The following is a 21902-nucleotide window of genomic DNA, read 5'->3' as shown; positions in this document are numbered from 1 at the left end:
AGAATCCTAGGTAAATTAAAGAGAAGTATTGCTCCTACATTTTAAAAATGAAAGATGAAAAAGGTAATAACCAAAAGAAAAAAGAAGTAAATCGTAAGTCACATGTGAAGTTGTATGTGCAGGACATGTATGCTTTGGGAGTAGCCAGTGATGTGGGGAACTTGGCTTTGCTGCTATCATGTAGCACGTGTCTTGTGGCTGCAAGGTTTGCTGTGTCATCTGGAAACAAACTTTCTCTTGTGTTCTGCCCCACCCACCCCACTCTCCTTGGGGTCCTGCATTTGGCTCCAGGACCTACATCAGAGGATCGATAGGTTCCGATTTACCCCACCATTGAAGGACAGTCGTTTCCACTACGGTTTCAACTCCAACTATCTGAAGAAAATCGTCTCCTACTGGCGGAATGAATTTGACTGGAAGAAGCAGGTGGAGATTCTCAACAGATACCCTCACTTCAAGACTAAGATTGAAGGTATGTTCACAGAACAGCAGCCAGAGCTGGGGAGACCCAGAATCCAATGACAGGTCACTGACATGTGTTTGTAAGTTGTAACCTTGCCAGAATGGAAAAATAACAACAGAATGCAAAGTCCCAACAAAGCCATTGGTCTTTAGAGCTAGACAGGAAAACATAAGTAATTTAAAAATTATGGGCCGAGCCCGTGGCGCACTCAGGAGAGTGCGGCGCTGGGAGCGCAGCAACGCTCCCGCCATGGGTTCGGATCCTATATAGGACTGGCCGGTGCACTCACTGGCTGAGTACCGGTCATGAAAAAGACAAAAAAAATAAATTAATTAAAAATTAAAAATTAAAATTAAAATTAAAGAAATGCAGAATTCCGTGATGTAGGAATCTTTGAGAGGGACGGAGAAAAGCTTTCGACCTGGGCATAGTCTCAGTCAGCCCCACCCCTTATAAAAGTTTTGGAGGCCATGACATTGTGACATTCAAAGGTGCTCAGCCTGTCAGTCGAGGTCCTATGCAAATAGTCCTGTCTGCAGCTTGAGACCTCCCGTCCCACCTGCGGCACAAGCTGTCACACAATCTTATGAGGAAGAGAAAGTATCTTTCCAGATGTTCTTGGAAAGGTTAACCCCAGGATCATTTGGGATGAGGTAATAATTTCCTTAGTGGAAAAACATTTTGAACCCCAGAAAGAATTAGAATCAAATATGAAAACGTTTAAGAAAATCAAACCCATATTATTAATTTTAAGATTTTTACTTATTTATTTTTAGTTGGCGTAAAATATCCATAACATAAAGTAACATCTTAACCTTTTTCAAGTGTGCAGTTGAATGGCATTAAGTACGTTCACCTTGTGAAATCACCACCACCATCTCCTGGACTTTTCCATCTTCCCAAACTGAAACTGTCCCCATAAAACACGACCTCTCCCTTTCCCCTCCCCCAGCCCCTGGCAGCCACCCTTCCACTTTCTGTCTCTGTCACTTTCTGTCTCTATGCTTTTGACGACCTCAGGTACCTCATAGAAGTGGAATCGTACAGTCTTTGTCATTTTGTGTCTGCCTTATTTCACTTAGCATAAGGTCCCCAAGGTTTATCTATATTGTTGCATGTGCCAGAATTTCTTTCCTTTTTAAGGCTGAGTAATATTCCATTCTGTGGATCCAGCAGTGCGTGATGCATTCATCCCTTGCTGGACGCTTGGGTGGCTTCTCCCTTTGGCTATTGTGAATCCTGCTGCTATGAACATGGGTGCACAGATATCTCTTCAAGTTTGAGGAACTGCCCTACTGGTTTCTATAGCGGTGACACCATTTTACCTCCCCACCAACAGTACACAAGAGTCCCGATATCTCCATATCCTTGTCAGCATTTGTTATTTTCTGGTTTTTTAAATAATAGCCACCCTAATGGGTATGAAGTGATATCTCATTATTGTTTTTATTGGCATTTTCCTAATGATTAGTGATGCTGAGTATCTTTTCATGTACTTATTGGCCATTGTATTTCTTTGGAGAAATGTCTATTCAAGTCCTTTGTCCATTTTTTAATCGGGTTTTTTTTTTTTTTTTTTTTTAAACATGACCAGTAAGGGGACCTTAACCCTTGGCTTGGTGTTGTCAGCACCACGCTCAGCCAGTGAGCGAACCGGCCATCCCTATATAGGATCCGAACCCAGGGCCTTGGTGTTATCAGCACCGCACTCTCCCGAGTGAGCCACGGGCCGGCCCTAATCAGGTTTTTTTGTTGTCGTTAAGTTTTAGAAGTTCTTTATATATTCTGGATATTAATCCCTTATCAGATATAATATTTGCAAATATTTTCTCCCATTTTGTGTGTTGCCACATTAGTTTCTTAAAAAATTAATTGACGCTTTGTAATTATACATACTTACGGGGTGCACTCTGATGTTTTGATACATTTGTGTTGTATATAATACTACTCATTTTTTATGTTGAGGAAATTGTGCGTATTTGGAATTTTAAATATTTAAAATGTTTAAGAGAATTTGGCCTTTTCAAGTAATATAAGTTTTTAATATACTAAAATTCTAGGAATTACTTAAAGTATGTGAAAGACGTATTGGTCAGTCATATCAACTAAATTTCTTAAAAAAGAAATTGAAATTATACAATGTTTAAAGGAGTGTCATGATGCAAGTTTATAAATGCAGCCACCCGTCAACCACCTTTGAAGGTCCCTGGAGAGTGACTGTCGACATTTGCTAGATTTATAAATACATAGCATAAGATTTGTAAGCTGAACTCAAATGCTTCCTAAGAACTAGGTTTTAAAATTTGTAAGTTTAGTAAGTTGAAAAATGATTTTCTTTTTTTCTTTCTTTCCTTCTTTTTTAAGAATAATTTGACAAATCAAAGTAATCTCTGAATATTCTCTTTTGCACATAAAACCACACTCAAGGTCACTAGGGGGCTCACGGGGACTCTCGAGATGGCAGAGCGCCCCCTGGTGGTTGGAGTTGGAATGCTGCCCTGAGCTCCATGAGAACCTGGGCTAGTGGGCTAGTGACCAGAGGCAGTGACCCTTCCCACTTCAGGGGTGGGAGGGAGGATCATATGAAAAGACAGAGGGAAATCCTGACCTGGAGAAGCCTGCTCGGCAAACGCCTTTGTCCTGCAGACTTAAGGAGCCTGGGCTCAATGGGGAACTGGCAAGAGGAAAGCTGGCTGGGACCCTGGTGGTGAGTGTCCTGGGCTGGAGCCCCTCCTGGAGCTGAGCCAGGAGCACGAACACAGAAAAAAGAAAAAATCTGAAGTGATTCTTTGGTCAGATTTGGACTCCTCAAGAGTGTTGCTGTGCCCTTTAAAGGATTTCGAAGTCTCCTGTCATGAGACTCCAAGCCACTTCATCAGGCCACATTACGTATAGGTCATTGTATGTCATTTCCAAAGGTTGCATTTGGATCCCTGGTGCCAAACTGCCTGACTTCCTTAGGTTTGGCCTGGATCCCTCGGTGGCCCCAGCTCTCCACTGTCTGTCCAGCAGATGGTGACAGGGCACTTCTGTATCCAGGCATTCTTCTGGGACTGGGGACACACAGAAAGGACAGGGTGACTAGAAGTTTGCTAGAGGGAGAAGCGTGTGGAAGACCCAGAGGCAGTAGGCGGTGACAGGTTGTTTCCCTCCTAGAGGTTGCAAGCTTGGAACCAGAGCCTTACCCCTCTGGCCATGTCCTCAGGACACAGGATGTTTACAGTACAAAACCTCCCTCAGGATACAAGTGCTCCAAAGAGGGCAACTTCTGGCATTGAGTTCATCACAGACAGTTGCCTGCTGTGACTTAACCCGGTTCTGGCGCACTTCCCAGGGCTGGGGGCCTGTTCTTGACACTAGTCCTTGCAGTATGGAATTCACCTGTTCTGCTGGGCCTGGGTTTACCTGCTCTTTGCCCAGTCCCCACAATGCCAAGCTGGGAGCCTCCGATCCCTGGGCCCAGCAAAGCTTCAACACGTCTCTTTTCCTGGGCTCCCCAGCCGGGGGGTTGGTCCCAGCCGGCCTCTGTCATCACTCTCTGGTTGCTATCCTGCTCCTCCGTCTTGCTGGACCTTTTCAGGGTCCTTTCTGCCCCCTGGATTCCTGGCTGCTCAGGCTCAACCTCTGGCCCCTACCCTCGTGTTCTGTACTCATACTGCTCATTCCGTGATGAGCCTCCAGATCTAATCCATGTCCTGGGCCCCCCACTGCAGGAGTGCGATCTTATTCCTGGAAGGTCTAAGAGCTTGCAGGGACTTCAGAGGGATGGGGTCAGTCCAGCCACATCACATCCAAGAGGAGGAGGGAGAAATTGCCTGAGGCGCCAGGGAGGGCAGGTGCAGGGCCAGAGTCCAGGTCTGTGTCCAGAAGGCTCAGGTCCTCAGCTGTGACACCCTCTACTCCACACCCTCCCCTCACCACCTGCCAGGCCCAGGGCTGCCTTCCTGAGCCACCTGGCCCCTGGATTCTGAGCCAGCAGCCGTGTCACAGGCGACCTAAGGGCCCCGCAGACCTGTAGAAAAACCCAGGAGAACATCTCCTTCCCCAGAGGGAAAGAGGGGCCCATAGGGTGAACTGTGAGGTGTGGGCTTTTAAAAAATGTCTGTACTTTAAAAATTCAAGTATTTAAAATTCAAAAAGTACAGAAGGGAATACAGTCGAAAGGAAATCTCCCTCTCACCCCTGCACCCAGCCCGGAAACAGCTTCTGCTTTCTTTATATATGCTCCAGGACAGCCCATGCATACGCCAGCATGTTCGTGTGTGTGTGTTTCTTCTTCTTATTTTAAACTCAAATGAAAATGTGGTAGAATTTGAATTAAAAATAATCTCACACCATGCAGTGTGTTCCAAAGGAGATAAGATTACGTACTAAAATAAACTTTTTAGAATAGGAGTAAATTTAGCAACGTGGAAGGACACTCAGGATATATTAAGTGAAAAAAAGTAAGGTTCCAAAATAGAATGTATGCAGGGTCCTATTTTTGTTAAAAGTTATGTTCTCTAAGTATTTTTTAAAAGTTTGGACTGTCACAGCGAAGAGGAGCCTAAGAAGTCAGGACAGCTAAGTATAATGTGGTATCCTTGATGGGATTCTGGAACAGAAAATGGACGTTAGGTAAAAACTAAGGAACGTTGAATAATATTGCGTTGTATCTATACGAGGGAGCTTCAGAAAGTAGGTGGAAAAGTAGAATCAAACGATCATATGAATCTTTCCATTGGCTTTTTGAAGTACCCTCGTATATCAATATTCCTCAGCCTTAAAAAAGGAGGAAGTCCTGTAATATGTGACAATGTGGATAGACCTTAAGGACATTAGGCTAAGTGAAATCAGCCAGTCACAAAAGGACATATACTGCATGATTCCACCTCTATGAGTAATCTAAAATAGTCAGACTCGTAGAACTCATGAACGTGTATAAAGTTTCATTCATGGGCCGGCCCGTGGCTCACTTGGGAGAGTGTGGTGCTGAGAACACCAAGGCCACGGGTTCAGATCCCTGTAGAAGGATGGCTGGTTCGCTCACTTGGGAGAACGTGGTGCTGACAATACCAAGTCAAGGGTTAGGATCCCCTTGCTGGTCATCTTTAAAAAAAAAGAAAAGTTTCAGTCATGCCAGGTGAGTAAATTGTAGAGATCTGTTCTGCAGCATTGGTCCTGGAGTTAACAATACTGTATTGTCCACTTCAAAATCCATTAAGGGGCCGGGCCTGTGGCTCACTCGGGAGAGTGTGGTGCTGATGACACCAAGGCCATGGGTTCGGATCCTATAGGGATGGCCAGTTGGCTCACTTGGGAGAGCGTGGTGCTGACAACATCAAGTCAAGGGTTAAGATCCCCTTACCGGTCATCTTTATTAAAAAAAAAGATAAAATCCATTAAGAGAGTAGATCTCATATTAAGTGTTCTTACCATAATAAAAAAATTTTAAAACTAAGGAAATCTGAATTAAAATATGAACTTTATAGTTAATAATGTATCAACATCAGTTCATTAATTGTAATGCACATACCATATGCATGACAAATGCTAATAAGAGAGGAAACTGGATGTGGTATTTTCTGTACGGTCTTTGTAGTTTTTCACTAAATCTAAAAGTGTTCCAAAATAAAAAGGTTTATTAAAAAAAAAAAGTCCAGACAGACAAAAGTGTTCTCCCCAAATAGTGGGATTACGTGTGATCTCCCTGCTTTGGATTATCTGTTCTCTAAGTTCCTACAGTAAACACTTACTATTTGTGTAATGAATGAGCAACAGACTGGAACATTTGCTAGACCACGCTGCTCACTCCAGTCCTCGTGGTGGAGAGTCCTAGGAGTGGCAGCAGCCTTCGCTGTGTGCTGTGAGCGCCCAGGCGCCATCGGGCCAGGCGCCTGGGAAGGGGCTGCCGTCTCTGGAGATGCAGAAGTTCCTAAAGACTCTGGAGGAGACCCTGCCCTGGGCTGGATGGTGTTCCAGGTTCCCAGCATTGGACTTAAAAAAATAAAAAACATTCCACGCCTAAAAAGTTATGTTTTATAATTGGAAAAAGATAATTAAAAATTATGTATTTAATATATGTTCATTGTAGAAAAATCAGAAAGTACAAAATGACACAAAGAAGAAAATAAAAGCACTTAGTTCTACCACTGAGGTAGAAGGACTTTTTACGTTTTTGGAGTTTATTTTCCCAGACTTCCTTTTTGGGGGGCATCTAGCTGATATGGGGATCCGAACCCTTAACCTTGGTGTTACCAACACAACTATTTTTATTTACATTGTGTTAGGTATTATAAGTAATCTAGAGATGATTTTTTTTGGGGGGGGGGGTGCCTGGCCAGTAAGGAGATCCTAACCCTTGACCTTGGTTGGTGTTATCAGTACCACACTAAGCAGCTGAGCTAACCAGCCAGAGCTGGAGAGGATTTAAAGTACACAGGAGGTGCTGGCCCTGGCCAGTTAGCTCAGTTGGTTAGAAAATGGCGTTGATAACACCAAGATCAAGGGTTGAGACCCTTTACCGACCAGCAGTCAAAATAAAATTTTTAAAAAATAAATAAGGATATGGGAGGATGTGCATAGGTTATATGTAAATACTGTGCCGTCCTATATCAGAGACTTGAGTATCCGGGGACTTTGGTGTCCTCAGGGGTTCTGGAACCAATTCCCTGCAGATACCGAGGGATAACTGTATACGCATACGTATGCCTGTTTACAAAACTCAGATCATACAGTGGATATGACTTGGTAACTTGCTTTTCCCACCCAGCAGTGTCTACTGAACTGTTTTCTATGTTAAATAAATGCACATCTGCACTGTCATTTTTTTATTTTTATTTTTTATTTTTTTAAAGATGACCGGTAAGGGGATCTTAACCCTTGACTTGGTGTTGTCAGCACCACGCTCTCCCAAGTAAGCGAACTGGCCATCCCTATATAGGGATCCGAACCCGTGGCCTTGGTGTTATCAGCACCACACTCTCCCGAGTGAGCCATGGGCTGGACCTTGCACTGTCATTTTAAATGACTGTATTGTATTTCCAGTGCATTGTTAAACTGTAACCTATTTGCTTAAACCTCTGTTGCTGGACATACATGGCTGTCACCGCACCCCTTGGTTTCACGTCATTGAACAAGTGCTGTTTGGGCCCCGCTGTGAGCCAGGACCTGTTCTGGGCTCTGGGAACCCAGCAGTGACACACACACACTGGCCCTGCCCTCAGGAGCACACATTCTCATGTGCCCGGGAGGTACACGGTTGCTCCCTTACAGGGAGGACATCCGTGTAGCTGGAGCACTTGACCCATGTTGGCTTTTACTACTGTGGTAAATACCAGGGTGGGCAGCAGCAGTGGGGGGCACTAAGGGTGGCAGCACCTACTGTCCATGCTCTGGAGGGTGCAGAACCTGGCTGGACACCCTCAGGGCCCTCTCCCCTAACCCTGACTGTGTTCCATCCCCCAGGGCTGGACATCCACTTCATCCACGTAAAGCCCCCCCAGCCGCCCTCAGGCCGTACCCCAAAGCCCTTGATGATGGTGCACGGCTGGCCTGGCTCCTTCTACGAGTTTTATAAGATCATTCCCCTCCTGACTGATCCCAAGAACCACGGCCTGAGCGACGAGCATGTTTTTGAAGTCATTTGTCCTTCCATTCCTGGCTATGGCTTCTCAGAGGCATCCTCCAAGAAGGGTAAGGGGCTGCTGGGGGTCACGTGGCCGTCCCGTCCTTGCCCAGCATGGCCTGGGGTCTCCCACCAGGCTCTCCTTCCAGGAGAATGAGGCAGGAGGCGGCTGAGGACGCGTTTTTATGATGCTAAAGAGCCAGCATGTCTTAGGGTCCGAGAAAGTGTTGGGCAAGGGGCTGGGTGTAGCAGTGGTCAGCACCGTGTGGTGGTGCTGGTCAAGGTCTGGACTCTTGTGTCCTCAAGAGCTCCCTGATCCAGCAGATCCACATCAGGGCCCTGGACTGTTCCAGGACAGAGAGAACGACCAAGCCCTGGGCAGTGAGGGTGCGCAGACATCTCACAGGGGCTGCGTGAGCCATCACTGCCCTCGTGGCCTGGCAGAGCAGTGGCTGGCCACTCATGGCCCCCCCAAGGTGGGCACCGGGCACCTGCCTTCCGGGGCTGGAGCCCCCTACCCCCACCTTTGGGCACCAGGGTTACTTCTCACCTCCTGTGAGCTGCTCTCACCTCAAAGAGAGACCTCCCTGTGACTCTGTTTTCTTTCCCTTTGCAACCAGGCTTCAACTCAGTGGCCACCGCCAGGATCTTTTATAAGCTGATGCTGCGTCTGGGCTTCCAGGAATTCTATATTCAAGGCGGGGACTGGGGGTCCCTGATCTGCACCAACATGGCCCAGCTGGTACCCAGGTGAGGTCACTTTCAGGTATGTGTGCGCCTGTACAGTCTCCAAGAAGTGGACCTCTGTGCCGGGCAGGCGTCTGTACAGGAGGCAGGGATGGTCAGGCCAGGCTGGCTGGGCAGTGTCTGAACCTCAGGGCTCCTTTTTGCCATGGACCACCCAGGGGAGATGGAGGGAGGGTCCCCGGTCGTTCAGCTGTTCCTGGGGCACGTTGCCTCACGTCCTTCTGTTTGGTGTTAACACAGGGTGGTGACTCTGGGTCAGGTGCCCGGGCAGAGAAGGCAGTGAGGAGATGAAGGTCAGGGATTAGACCTTTCTGATGGAAAAAGCTCTGCAAGAATCCTGACCGGAACTTTCTAGAAACTGTGTTTCCCCCCCAGTTGTCCTCCTACAACTCATGTGGCCACCTCAGAGGAGCAGGTGCTTAACGAGGCTTGAACCACGCCCCTCAGCCATTGTCCCTGCTCTGGAGGGTGCAGAGCCTGCCAGTGTACCCCAGCCATGGGGGGCCCTGTTCCCTCTCCCCCACCTCAACTGTGCTCTGTCCCCCAGGCTGGACATCCACTTCATCCACATGAAGCCCCTCCTCCCCCCGGCTGCCCTCAGGCCCCCCAAAGCCTCTACTCCTTCATCTCTTCTTTCCTCTCTCCCTTAACACCATCCCGGCCTCTCACCTGGGCCCTTCTCTCTGCCCTCAGCCACGTGAAAGGCCTACACTTGAACATGGCTTTGGTATTAAGAAATTTCCACACCCTGACCCTTTTCCTGGGACGGCGTTTTGGGGGGTTTTTTGGCTACACCGAGAGAGACATGGAGCTGCTCTACCCCATCAAGGAGAAGATTTTCTACAGCCTAATGAGGGAGAGTGGCTACATGCACATCCAATGCACCAAGCCGGACACCGTGGGTGAGCATTCGGGGGGCCCCACTCAGCATGCACCTGGGGGTGATTCTCCCAGCTCCCCAGGAACACTGCTCACAGGATGAAACCTCTTGCAAGGGACTCAGAGCCCTGCTGACCCTTAAATGGCATTTTCCCATAGAGGAGAGTTTATGCATGAATCCCAGTTCAACAACTCTGCTTAGCTGATTCAGTATTCATAGTGGCTTGGACCCCTGATCCCCCATCCCCGAGCCTAAGTCCTACGCTAAGAAGCCGGGGGACAGACGAGGGTGGGAGTAGGGGGACGCCTGGGGGTTTGGCAGCTCTGGGGCTGGGAGAAGCAGAGAGGGTGCCCCAGGGCCTGGGAGAAGTTCCCCATGACAGGGAAGGCCCAGCAGCCATTTCTGCCACCAGGGTCCTATTAAAGGATAATTAAAGAAAAAAGATAAAATCATGATTCTCATACACATATAAAACAAACATGTCAAAGATTTTATTTAACTCAGGGCTGGCCCGTGGCTCACTTGGGAGAGTGTGGTGCTGATAACACCAAGGCCACGGGTTCGGATCCCTATATAGGGATGGCCGGTTAGCTCACTTGAGAGAGTGTGGTGCTGACAACAGCAAGTCAAGGGTTAAGATCCTCTTACCAGTCATCTTTAAAAAAAAAAAATAAATAAATAAATAAATAATTTTATTTAACTCATTGAATCACAAAGGAACCAGTAACCTGTTAAAAAAAATAACAGTTCAGGGCCGAGCCCGTGGCGCACTTGGTAGAGTGCTGCGCTGGCAGCGCGGCGACGCTCCCGCCGCGGGTTCGGATCCTATATAGGACTGGCCGGTGCACTCACTGGCTGAGTGCCGGTCACGAAAAAGACAAAAAAAAAAAAAAAAAAAAATAACAGTTCAAAGGCAATTAGGAACACTGGTAATTTGTTAATAGATACGAAATTTGTCAAACTCCACAGAGTGCTCATCAATCATATTTCCACTGGACAATTCATTTGCTTCTCTATGAACAGGAATCATGTGCTTTACTATCGGTTTTCTGTAATTTACTGAGCTGTTAAGTAGCTCAAAAACAAGAGCGGGTGGGTCCCCTATAGAATCAGATAACTCCAGAAGTCTCTGCAGGATAACTTGCCCAGTCCCATTTGGAGGACACCCTGGAATCGTTTTGCCCATTTCATCGTTTTCATGGCCATCCCACACACAGCTCATGGTCATCATAATAGCACTTTATAAAACGAGTTTTTTTTCTCCGATTATAAAATATAGGATCATTGTCCAAAAATTGAAAAATGCAAAAAGCGCAAAACAGGAAAGACAGTCCCTGACAACCTCTCTTCCCTCTGCAGCCCCTCTCGCCTTCAAAAGAACTTGCCAAAGTTCTGGTTGATGAGTTTTCAGAAATGGGATACGCCCCTATAACCACGACCCCCAACATCCCAGATGCCCCTTTTGCTGTCTTCCAGGCACCATGTCCCCAAGGGTAACCACCCTCCCGAGCCTGACAGATGGTTTGGGTTTGCCTGTTTCTACTCCCATGAATGGGATCGTAGAGCTTGTACCCTTTTGGGTCTGGCTTCTTTTGCTCCGTATAATGTTTGTGAAATTGATCTATGCTGTTGTCCCATTCATTTTTAATGACTGCACCATATCTTAGCTTATGGGTGTATCTGTTTATTTGCAATGATCCCCTATCTTGGACTTGTAGGTTATTTCTCATTTTTCACGAATCAGAGCATATAGACTGAAAAACCACACCATTTTAACAAACAGCATCTAGTCTTCACCAAGCCCAGAGTTGCGGATCCTGCAGCTTGCAGGAAGCTGCACATAGAGTGAGTGAATCCCCATGAGACAGAGGGAAGGTATTATCCCATTTATCAGATGAGGATACTGAGGGTTGAGGGAATGAGGTGCGTGAACACCCCAAGAGGTAGGCCCGGGCTCTGCTCAAACAGGGCTTCTGCCCGTGGCGCTGCTCCACGCCTCAGCCCTGATGGCCAGTTCCCTGGTCCCCAGGCTGAGTCCCTCCTCTGCTCCTGCCCATGCCAGGCTGTGCTCTGAATGACTCTCCCGTGGGACTGGCCGCCTACATTCTAGAGAAGTTTTCCACCTGGACCAATCCGGAATTCCGTGACCTGGAGGATGGAGGCCTGGAGAGGTGAGGCCCCCACCTGCCCCTGCTGTCAGGACCCCGTCCAGCAGCCGCCTCCTTCATCTCCCTCTTCCTCCTCCCTGGGTGCTCTGCGTGGGGTGGTCAGCAAGTCCCATCTGTCATTGGCTTTCCCCCACATCCTCACATGGTGACGAGCGTAGCCCCGTGTTTGGCTGAGGAGGTGCAGTGACTTGCTCGCAGCCTCACAGTGGGGTGGTCGGGGACAGGGTGCAGGGCTCCACGGCCTCCATTCCCTATGCCAGACAGCCCCCTCCTGGCGTTGGGGAGGCCAGAGGGCAGCGAGCACCCGTTTATTGCCAAGAGCAGTCAGGCCTGTCCTCCTGAACTCCTGGAGAGCCTGGTGGCATCAGGGCCATGTGACTGTGTATTCCATGGAAGCCAGTCCCAGAGGGTGGCTGCAGCAAGGCTGGGGAGGCTGTCCCATCCTCGGAGCCTTAGAGGCTGCAGCCTGTGCACTGCGTGACTCCCAGCTCCCTGGCCTGACCTGGCTTCTTTGAGGTCCACACTGACCCACCGTCTCCAGGGCCCACCCTTTATCCCTTCAGTGACACACAGAGCACCAGACATGGTGTGTGTGTGTGGGGGGGGGGGTGGCCCTGGGGGGAGGGCAAGGAATGGACAGTGGAGTGAAACAGGATCCCACCTTGGGGTAGGGGCTCTGTCTTGGCCGTGCTGTAGCCCCAGCACGTAGAACAGTGCCAGGCTATCCCAGGCGCTCAGTAAATAGATGCTGGATGAATGAGCTCTAAATATACATGCAAAGGACTGGGAGACCAGAGAAAGGAGGATTCACTTTGTCCAAGGGGCAGAGAGGGCAGATGACTGGGAGTTGTGTCTGATCTGGGCCCTGAAGGATGAGGAGGAATTTGCCAGGTGGAGAAGGGAATTTAGGGCAAAGAGAAAAGTAAAAACGTAAGGAGTGCTTGAAAAGGGTGACTATCCAGAGGCTGGAGCAGGTACCTCGGGCCAGACCGCGAACTCACCCTTCTAGGCGGGTGCTCCAAGAGCCCCAGCAAGCCCCTACCTGGGACTGTCCCCCACCCCATGGTCGGCAGGACTCCAGGGTTAATGGAGCTTCATCAGGACCGCCTTGGCAAGGAGCCTGGAGCCAGACAGGAGGTCCCAACAGACTGCCTCACTGGGCTGTGCCTGTAGCTCCTGCCCTGGGGACAGGGAGCACCAAAGCTGTGAGCAGGGACAGACAGGACCAGATCTATGTTCTAGAAAGAACACTAACACAGAAGGGTAGCATGGTGGTTGTGGTGGTTTTCACACCGTGCTTGGAACCTAAGGGGAGATGGAAATGCTTGGCCAGCTTGCCAAAAGCCAGTTCAGAGTTGACACGTTTATTGTAACTATTTAGCGTTCATTGACCGGTTTTCATTTTGTCATCAAAATCACATTTCAAAGGATGTTTGCTTTGTCTGTGTCCCTGCTCCGTCATGCTGTTGCTAGAGATTCAGCATTCCAGAGTGGAGGGACTAAGGACTAAGACCACATTCCAGAATATGAAGATGTCTAATGAATACTTTCTGCATTTCCAGGAAGCCCCTTTTGCACACAATCTTCGTATTTCAGATTAACATGAATACCCTCCTTGGTGCCTCCTCCCTGTTTCTGTCTCCTGCATTAGTTGGGCACAGGGCAGAGGTGAATTAAACATTCCTTAAAACGTAGTTCTGGGGATAAAAATATAGCTAACCAGCTGCATCTAAGTAGCTGACGTGAACAAGTAAATTCAGCAAATTGGCCATTTTTGGTGAGTTGGCTTCTGATGAATCGACAAAGTCACTACCCCAGAGCTGAGGGGACAGGCAGGAGGGCCGAGCACATGCTCTCTAATTCAGGCGACAGTAACAGGTGCAAGACGTCGCTTGGACAGGAGGGTGGGAGTGGAGAAGCCAAGGCAGCCAGGGCTTGGTGAGGACAGGGACAGGGAAGCCTCCACGATGACTCAGGTTCCTAGCTCGGTTGCCAGGGTGTGGAGATGCCATGGGTCAAGCGGGAAATGGAGGGTGGGTAGCCTCCATGCATGCGTGTGTGCACGTGTGCGTGCATGCACGTGTGTGTGTGCACATACGTGTGCACATGGTGTCAGGGGAGGGGTTTGGCGGAGATGCCCTGCTCATCTGTCATGCTCATGTTGAGTGGGAGATGCTGGCATGTCCAGGTGGAGATGCGCACTTGGTAACTGGACCGCAGACCTAGCGCTCAGGTGAGGGGTTGGATTGAAGGACGTGATGCACGCTGAGTTAGAGCCGTGGGGTAGGCCTGAGAAATGGAACAGCAGCCCAGTGCTCCTTAGTGACGACACTGAGACCGGGTCCCTCCACTCCTGGCCTCTTGGTTCACTGCCTCCTGGAGCTTATGCGCTGGCTTCTGCGGAAGCCCCAGAGGCCAGGGCTCGTTCCTGCCTCCAGGAGCTCCCAGTCCAGGCAGCCTCTGCAGAAAGAGTGCCCAGAGGGCCGAGCCCGTGGCGCAGTCGGGAGAGTGCGGCGCTGGGAGTGCGGCGACGCTCCCGCCGCGGGTTCGGATCCTATATAGGACTGGCCGGTGCGCTCACTGGCTGAGTGCCGGCCACAAAAAGGAAAAAAAAAAAAAAAAAAAAAAAAGTGCCCAGAGTCCCTGAGGATTCCGGGCAGTGGGAAATTCATTGCTCTAAAGAAACTGGGCCTCCCTGAGGGTGGGGCTGGGAGTGTGCACCCCTGACCCAAGTCGCCTGGGTTTGGATTCTCCACTCTCCAGTAAAATGGAGATGATATTAGTACCTATGTCCCAGAGGTTGAGAGGAACGAAAGCACATGAGGAGCTCAGAACACTCTGCCTCATACGTGCACAGCACTCTGTTACTGTCATTGTAGGAGCTGGTGACCCTGGGCCCAGTCTACCTGTGGCACAGGGATAATACCACCCACCCTGCAGCAAGGGCCAAGGAGGGGAGCCAGGCGGGCAGGGGCCTGGCACGTGTGCATAGGCCGAAATGGCAGCTCTGGTTCTCGTAGAGCTGCACCTGGCACTGAGTAAGGCTTCGTCTTCTGCTTTCCCAGGAAGTTCTCCCTGGATAGCCTGCTGACCAACATCATGCTCTACTGGACAACAGGTTCCATCGTGTCTTCTCAGCGCTTCTACAAGGAGAACCTGGGGCAGGGCTTCACCCAAAAGCACGAGCGGTGAGCCTGGCTGAGCGCTGTAGAGGCGTCTGAGACTGGGAGTGGGGGGACTGGCCGGTCTTGAACTCAAGGGAGGGCATTTGGTGACCACATAGATACAGCCTTGCCTGCGTGTGCACAGGACACCTTTGGATGAGACCACCAAAGGCCAGCAGTGTTTGGAGAAATCCCTTTGCCTTTAGAATTTGCTCATGGAAGGAGCAGCAGGCCTGGCCCTCAGATGTCCCTCAGGGCCTCCCCCTAGCCCAGGATGCTGGCCTGGTGTGGCACTGATGGTGCTGGGATTTCCAAAGCCCCCATGGAGACCCTCAGGAGTGAGCGAAGGGAAAGGTGGGTTGTTAGAGGCTGTTGCATGCGCCCCGCCTGGGCGGCGCTCCCAGGAAAGAGAAAGCCCTCAGTGGGCTGGAGCTCAGGGGCTGGAGCAGAAGGGCAGTTAAACCCTGGTTCTGTCCTTTTCTTTATGGCCCAGGGCAGTTGGGCTGGCTGACCCCTCCCCCCAGGCTGGTGAATCCCCCCGCTGTGGGGGACCCAGGGGCGCAGGGCCATAGGCTCCCCCTTCAGTGGGATCTCTGTCCCCTCCAGGATGAAGGTCTACGTGCCCACGGGCTTTGCTGCCTTCCCTTGTGAGCTCATACACGTGCCCCAGAAGTGGCTCAAGTTCAAGTACCCGAAACTCATCTCCTATTCCTACATGGCCCGTGGGGGCCACTTCGCCGCCTTTGAGGAACCGGAGCTGATGGCCCAGGACATCCGCAAGTTCGTGGGGCAGGTGGAGCAGCAGTGAGGCCCAGGGACTGACCTCCTCCTGAGGAAGATGCCCCTTTTCTGCAATGCGTTTGCTTCCCGCCCCCGCCCATGCTGGGAGCCCACGCTCACCGCGCCCCCTCCACACACCCTCCTCCCGTGTTCAGCGACATGGCTTCAATAAATGATCTTCCTTCTAAGAGTGGCCGGACCAGGCGACATGCTCGTGCCCTGACGCCACGTGAGGCTCCCCTTCCAGAGCTGAGCTGGCAGGTCTGTCCCGTGCTGGGGAGGGACCGGCGCTCTGCTGTCCTTCCTCCCAGGCCAGGGCAGAAGGGACCACGCTGCACCCCCACGGGATTGATGGCGCCGCCTGTCCCCGCCCCCGCCACGCCGACCCGCGCCGCTGGCGCCCCCTGGAGGCAGCGGGAGGAGGCTTCTCGGGCTAAAGTCCTAGTTGCGCCCCAGCTCCGGGAGGGAACGGCGGGGGCTGCCCGCCCTCCTGCCGGGGTCATAGGTCAAGGGCGGCGGACAGCCCTGCACCCAGCCCCGACCCTTCCTGTCCTCGGTGCCGGCCACACTCTCCCCACTGGGAGGGGGCCCTGAGCACGGTGTGTCCCACCGGAGAGGGCGCGGGCAGATGGGGTGAGTGCTGGATGGGCATCTGCCTGGAGGTGGCGCCCCACACCCTGGACCCTCAAGAGGCGGGAGAGGCTGGATCTCACCAATCATCTGGTCCAACAGGCACTTTATTAGTGGCCCTCGTTCCCCCTCCCACCGCTGCGGGGTGACCAGGGCCCAGCCGCAGCGTCCCTGGCCACGCCATGCAGAACATAGATCCAAGGCAGTATGCTGGGGCGCGTGCACAGCTGGCGGGAGCTGCTGCAGCGACACCAGCCACTTGCCCTCCGGCTCCTGCAGCCACTCCTGGGGCAGCTTGGAGGGGCTGTCTGCTGGGGGCGGGCTGGGTGAAGGCGCTGGACCCCCACCTAGACCCCATCTCAGAGCTGGGCCGGCCACAGGCTCTTTGGTCAGGCGGTGGTGTCTGGGAACGCAGAGAGATGACTTCCCCTGTTCCATTCCTGCCTATTACACCATACGGTCTCCAGGACCAGTCTGGGGGGCAAAATTCCAACATATGAACTTGGCTACAAATCACCGGGGACATCATCCAGCTGCAGAGCTAGAAGCTTGTTGCAGGAGGGGGGACCTGGAAATGTACAGAGCCCCAAGTAAGCAAGAGAGGGTAGGGGGCTGCATGTGTCCCCTTCTCTGCTGCTGTGACCGGAAAGGAAGACCACCGCCCAATGGCTCTCAGCTGGCAGGCCCAGCCCTTCCCCCTCAGCCAAGGGCCTCAGCTCCAGGCCTTTCTGGCTCCATCTTTTCAGAGCAACGGGGCTTAAAACAAATGGAAGGAGGTCATGAACTTGGTTGGGGTCAGAGTCCAGCCACTTCTCCACCTGTGTCGTCCACCTTCAGGCCTCCTGGTAGGCAGCAGCCACGCTGTCTGAAGGGTTCTGGGCCACGTGCTGCCAAGGGAGAGTCCCACTGATGTTGTGGATGGACCCGTAGGTCTGCTGCTGCTCCGGGGACAGGGCTGTCCTCTCTGAGGACAAGCTGTTCAGAATCCGGGGCACGTAGGGCTGTCAGCAAATGAGGGAATTAGTGCTTGGGTGAGGGTGGGCACCTGTCCGTCCCCTCCTGCCCCTTCTTCCAGCAGGAGGACACATACAGTGCTCATAAAGGACAACACAAATCACTGCATCAATTTAGGATGTCAGGACCCAAAACATACCAACTACAGAATTTCCCAGCAGCCAGGGCAAAACAGAAAACACAATCAATTATGCAGTTTCTCATGATCATACAGAATGATGCACGACAGAGACGTTTCCTCTATTTCTTAGAGGACAGCAAACTTCCTAGCACTGGATTCTAGAAGAATTTCTCACCTTATGTAAGAAACAAGTCTACCTACACAGGCAGGCTTAGAATGCCGTCAGCGGGGCTTCTGGGATGCTGAATGAATCTGTGTAAGTTATGTTTTCATCCCATCCCAGGTGCCCGCTGCTGACCCCAGGCACAGAGCCTTGCTCCTCTGCTCCCCAGACCCAGGCTGAGAATGGGGGATTTACATCACCCACCTGTCCCACCCCTTCCCCTGCCTGCCGACAGCCCCAGGTGTGTCACTGGGTAATGAATCTTTCTAAGGACACTGATTAACGTGCCTGACACCTGGGAGGCAGCCACTGGAAAGAACACTGCTGATGAGACTGGCCTGTCAGGAAGGCCAGAGGTCACAGCTCTGGGATCCTGGGGCTCTGTTTTCCTTTCCCAGCCCCACCCCAGGAGCAGGACCCTGGAGGCTGGATGCAGAGAGAACCAGGACGGAAAGGAGTCCTGGGGTCTTTCTCCCATGGTGCCTTCCTCTGGGGCAGGTGCGATGTTCATTTGTGAATTCAAAGGGGAGTGTACCTGCCACCTCTTGGCACCTGGAGGAGGCCTTCACCCAGGCAGGTGCACCACTGGTGATAAAGCTTCACCAAACCGTGAAGCCTTTCGATGTGGCTTTACTAAGGCCCCAAACTCACCCGGCATTAAATATGCAGAAAAGGAAAGTGAGGAGGAAGCTGAAACCAAGGGGGATGGGCATGCATCGTGGCAAGATTAATTATCTTCTCAGTGACTGATGGGGCTTCAAATATGCAGGTTAAAACCTCCAGAAGGAAAGGGTTCCCTTCTGGATTGACAGAATTTAATTCATAAATTTGCCTGCCACGTGATCAAGGGATTTCTATCTTCGCAAGAGATGATCAAGCTCTATTTGCCAGGGCCCCTCTGGTTGGGACCATCACACAGAGCAACAGGGCCACACGCCCTGGGGGTAAGCAGCTTACTGTGAACGGTGGAGGCGCGTGGGCCTCTGCCTCGCTTCCTTTGTCACTTGCCGATTCTTCTGTCTGCAGATAACAGCCAAAACTTGCAACGATAAACAAAACTGATCTCCCTGAACTCACACCCTCCAAACAGACAGGCTATTAACACCCAGAATAAAAGTACCAGCTGGCATCAAGTATCAGAGGCAGCCCGAGAGAGGGTGGGGTGGGTGCAGGGAGCAAGGACAGGATGGGGACCTACACATCGCACCCAACTACCCACACCTTTCCCATGGATAACTACAATCTGGAGAAGGCTGTTGCTGGGCTGATATGAGAAGGGGTGGGGGAGGGGTGGGGAATGAACCCACCATCTCCTCCCAGGGCCTGGCTGGGCATGGCGGAGCAAGGGTCTTTACCTTGTAGTTCAGAGGGCTGAGGTGCTTGAAGCATCCAAAGCACGTGTAGGCAAGGCAGACCAGGATGGTAAGCAGCACGACCAGGAAGGTGAACAGGGTGGGGGGGGCCTTCAGACCTGGAGACAGAGGGATGCCAGCCTTGGGGTGGAGGGAGGGGCTGCCACCCACCCTCCCCCTGCTGAGGAAGGGGGTCTCCCCTGATGCAGGAACTGTGCGTGACTTCTCCCACCCAGCAGCTGGGATGGTGACTTCACAGCCAGCAGCATAGAGAGTGACCCACTGAATGGCTAGCAGTATCCCTGGTCAGATTTCAGGCACTGGGCCACCAAGTCAATGGCAATCTGCCAGAATCCTTGCTGGGTCAGTTCCCTCCAGTCTCTGGTGCCCCAGACTAGGTAGGATGGAGGCTCCCCCAGCCTGACTGGGGCAGAGTCACACGTGCCTTCTGCCTTTTGCTTTTTCCCAAGGGTGTCAGTTTCCCCTCCTGCACCTCCCACTTCCTCCACACTATGGAGTGTGGGGACCTGGGCCCATCCACCACCCCCAAAGAGCAATCTGAATTAGCTTCCTCCTCTCCTCTGGGTCAGTCCCCCCAGAGCTGATAGAGACAGTCTTCTCTCTAGGGAAGTCTGGGGAGGTCAACCAGGCCCTCACGAGGGTTACACCTGAGCGCAGGTTAGCTCACCAGCTGGTGGTCAACTGGCACCCAACCAGCCCTCACCCTAGGGCACCACATTCTGATTGGACACTCAACCAGCCTTCACCCTCAAGTACCACATTCTGATTAGACACTCAACCAGCCTTCATCCTAGGGCACCATATTCTGATTGGACACTCAACCAGCCTTCATCCTAGGGCACCATATTCTGATTGGACACTCAACCAGCCTTCATCCTAGGGCACCATATTCTGATTGGACACTCAACCAGCCTTCATCCTAGGGCACCATATTCTGATTGGACACTCAACCAGCCTTCATCCTAGGGCACCATATTCTGATTGGACACTCAACCAGCCTTCATCCTAGGGCACCATATTCTGATTGGACACTCAACCAGCCTTCATCCTAGGGCACCATATTCTGATTGGACACTCAACCAGCCTTCATCCTAGGGCACCATATTCTGATTGGACACTCAACCAGCCTTCATCCTAGGGCACCATATTCTGATTGGACACTCAACCAGCCTTCATCCTAGGGCACCATATTCTGATTGGACACTCAACGAGCCTTCATCCTAGGGCACCATATTCTGATTGGACACTCAACCAGCCTTCATCCTAGGGCACCATATTCTGATTGGACACTCAACCAGCCTTCATCCTAGGGCACCATATTCTGATTGGACACTCAACCAGCCTTCATCCTAGGGCACCATATTCTGATTGGACACTCAACCAGCCTTCATCCTAGGGCACCATATTCTGATTGGACACTCAACGAGCCTTCATCCTAGGGCACCATATTCCGATTGGACACTCAACGAGCCTTCATCCTAGGGCACCATATTCCGATTGGACACTCAACGAGCCTTCATCCTAGGGCACCATATTCCGATTGGACACTCAACCAGCCTTCATCCTAGGGCACCATATTCCGATTGGACACTCAACCAGCCTTCATCCTAGGGCACCATATTCCGATTGGACACTCAACCAGCCTTCATCCTAGGGCACCATATTCCGATTGGACACTCAACGAGCCTTCATCCTAGGGCACCATATTCCGATTAGACACTCAACCAGCCTTCATCCTAGGGCACCATATTCCAATTAGACACTCAACGAGCCTTCATCCTAGGGCACCATATTCTCTAGGGCACCATATTCTGATTGGACACTCAACCAACCTTCATCCTAGGGCATCATATTCTTTTTTTTTTTTTTTGTCTTTTTTCGTGACCGGCACTCAGCCAGTGAGTGCACGGGCCAGTTCTATATAGGATCCGAACCCGTGGTGGGAACGTCGCTGCGCTCCCAATGCCGCACTCTCCCGAGTGCGCCACGGGCTCGGCCCTAGGGCATCATATTCTGATTAGACACTCAACCAACCTTCATCCTAGGGCACCATATTCTGATTGGACACTCAACCAGCCTTCATCCTAGGGCACCATATTCTGATTGGACACTCAACCAGCCTTCACCTTGGGGTACCGTATTCTGATTGGCCACTCAACCAACCGTTACCCTAGAGCACCATATTCTGATTGGACACTCAACCAGCCCTCACCCTGGGGTACCACGTTCTGATTGGACACCCAACCAGCCTCACCTTGGGGCCCCGGTTCTGATTGGACACCAAGTCGATGCTATGACAGCAGTGCAGGATCTGAGCGGCTGGTGTGGACAGGGGGCTGTGAGGCCGGGGGCTGGCCCCCAGGGCCGAAGGGCCCCTTACCCAGGCGCAGGAAAGAGAAGAAGTAGAGCCAGAAGAGGCACAGGATAGGAGCGGCCAAGGCCTGGTTCACGGCGGCGAAGTGGATCCTCTTCTCCAGCTTGGCCGGGAGGTAGGCGAAGTAGAGGTTGTGCCGGTCCACCATGTGCTTGAGCAGGATGTAGATGAGGCCTGCGGACGTGGGGCCATGAGCTGCTGACCCCGCTGGGCCGCAGGGCGCCTCTGCCCGCTTCCGCTCAGGAGTGGCCATGTGTGCGGGGAGCTGGGCCTGGGGCTGCGGCTGTACTGCACGAACCCCAGATGAGGCAAAATGCACGTCCTGGCTGCTGGTGTTCTCTCTGTCTCCTCTCCATCCCCCAACGCCTTCCTCACTTCTTTCTGACCCCAACGGGGTCGTGGTGTCTGGGACGGTGTCC

At 51.7% G+C, this 21902-nt stretch overlaps 2 protein-coding genes across 4 annotated transcripts in view; one reads left to right on the top strand and one right to left on the bottom strand.

The window, feature by feature from the left end:
* Positions 1–15996, top strand: part of EPHX1 (epoxide hydrolase 1) — a 48690-nt gene extending 32694 nt beyond the window's left edge. The window contains exons 3-9 of the mRNA XM_063082686.1: positions 292–472; positions 7910–8137; positions 8690–8819; positions 9510–9718; positions 11759–11867; positions 14930–15052; positions 15635–15996. Of these exons, the coding sequence (XP_062938756.1) occupies positions 292–472; positions 7910–8137; positions 8690–8819; positions 9510–9718; positions 11759–11867; positions 14930–15052; positions 15635–15836 (1182 nt within the window). The 3' untranslated portion in view covers positions 15837–15996. The remainder of the gene's footprint in view (positions 1–291; positions 473–7909; positions 8138–8689; positions 8820–9509; positions 9719–11758; positions 11868–14929; positions 15053–15634) is intronic.
* Positions 15997–16527: 531 nt separating this feature from the next.
* The window catches only part of TMEM63A (transmembrane protein 63A), a 34002-nt gene continuing 28627 nt past the window's right edge, over positions 16528–21902 (bottom strand). For 2 of the 3 annotated variants that reach the window (XM_063082696.1, XM_063082695.1), the window contains 4 exons: positions 21490–21657; positions 19092–19207; positions 18694–18756; positions 16528–17439 (listed from right to left, as the gene is read on the bottom strand). In XM_063082696.1, coding sequence (XP_062938766.1) covers positions 17272–17439; positions 18694–18756; positions 19092–19207; positions 21490–21657 — 515 coding nt within the window. In that variant the 3' untranslated portion in view covers positions 16528–17271. The remainder of the gene's footprint in view (positions 17440–18693; positions 18757–19091; positions 19208–21489; positions 21658–21902) is intronic. The other variant, XM_063082697.1, reaches the window with a different exon arrangement.

Source organism: Cynocephalus volans, chromosome 18 (genome assembly GCF_027409185.1).
Source record: "Cynocephalus volans isolate mCynVol1 chromosome 18, mCynVol1.pri, whole genome shotgun sequence".
NCBI classification, from domain to species: Eukaryota; Metazoa; Chordata; class Mammalia; order Dermoptera; family Cynocephalidae; genus Cynocephalus; species Cynocephalus volans.
Note: the sequence above shows the minus strand (reverse complement) of the source record. Positions and strands in the feature narration are given on the sequence as shown.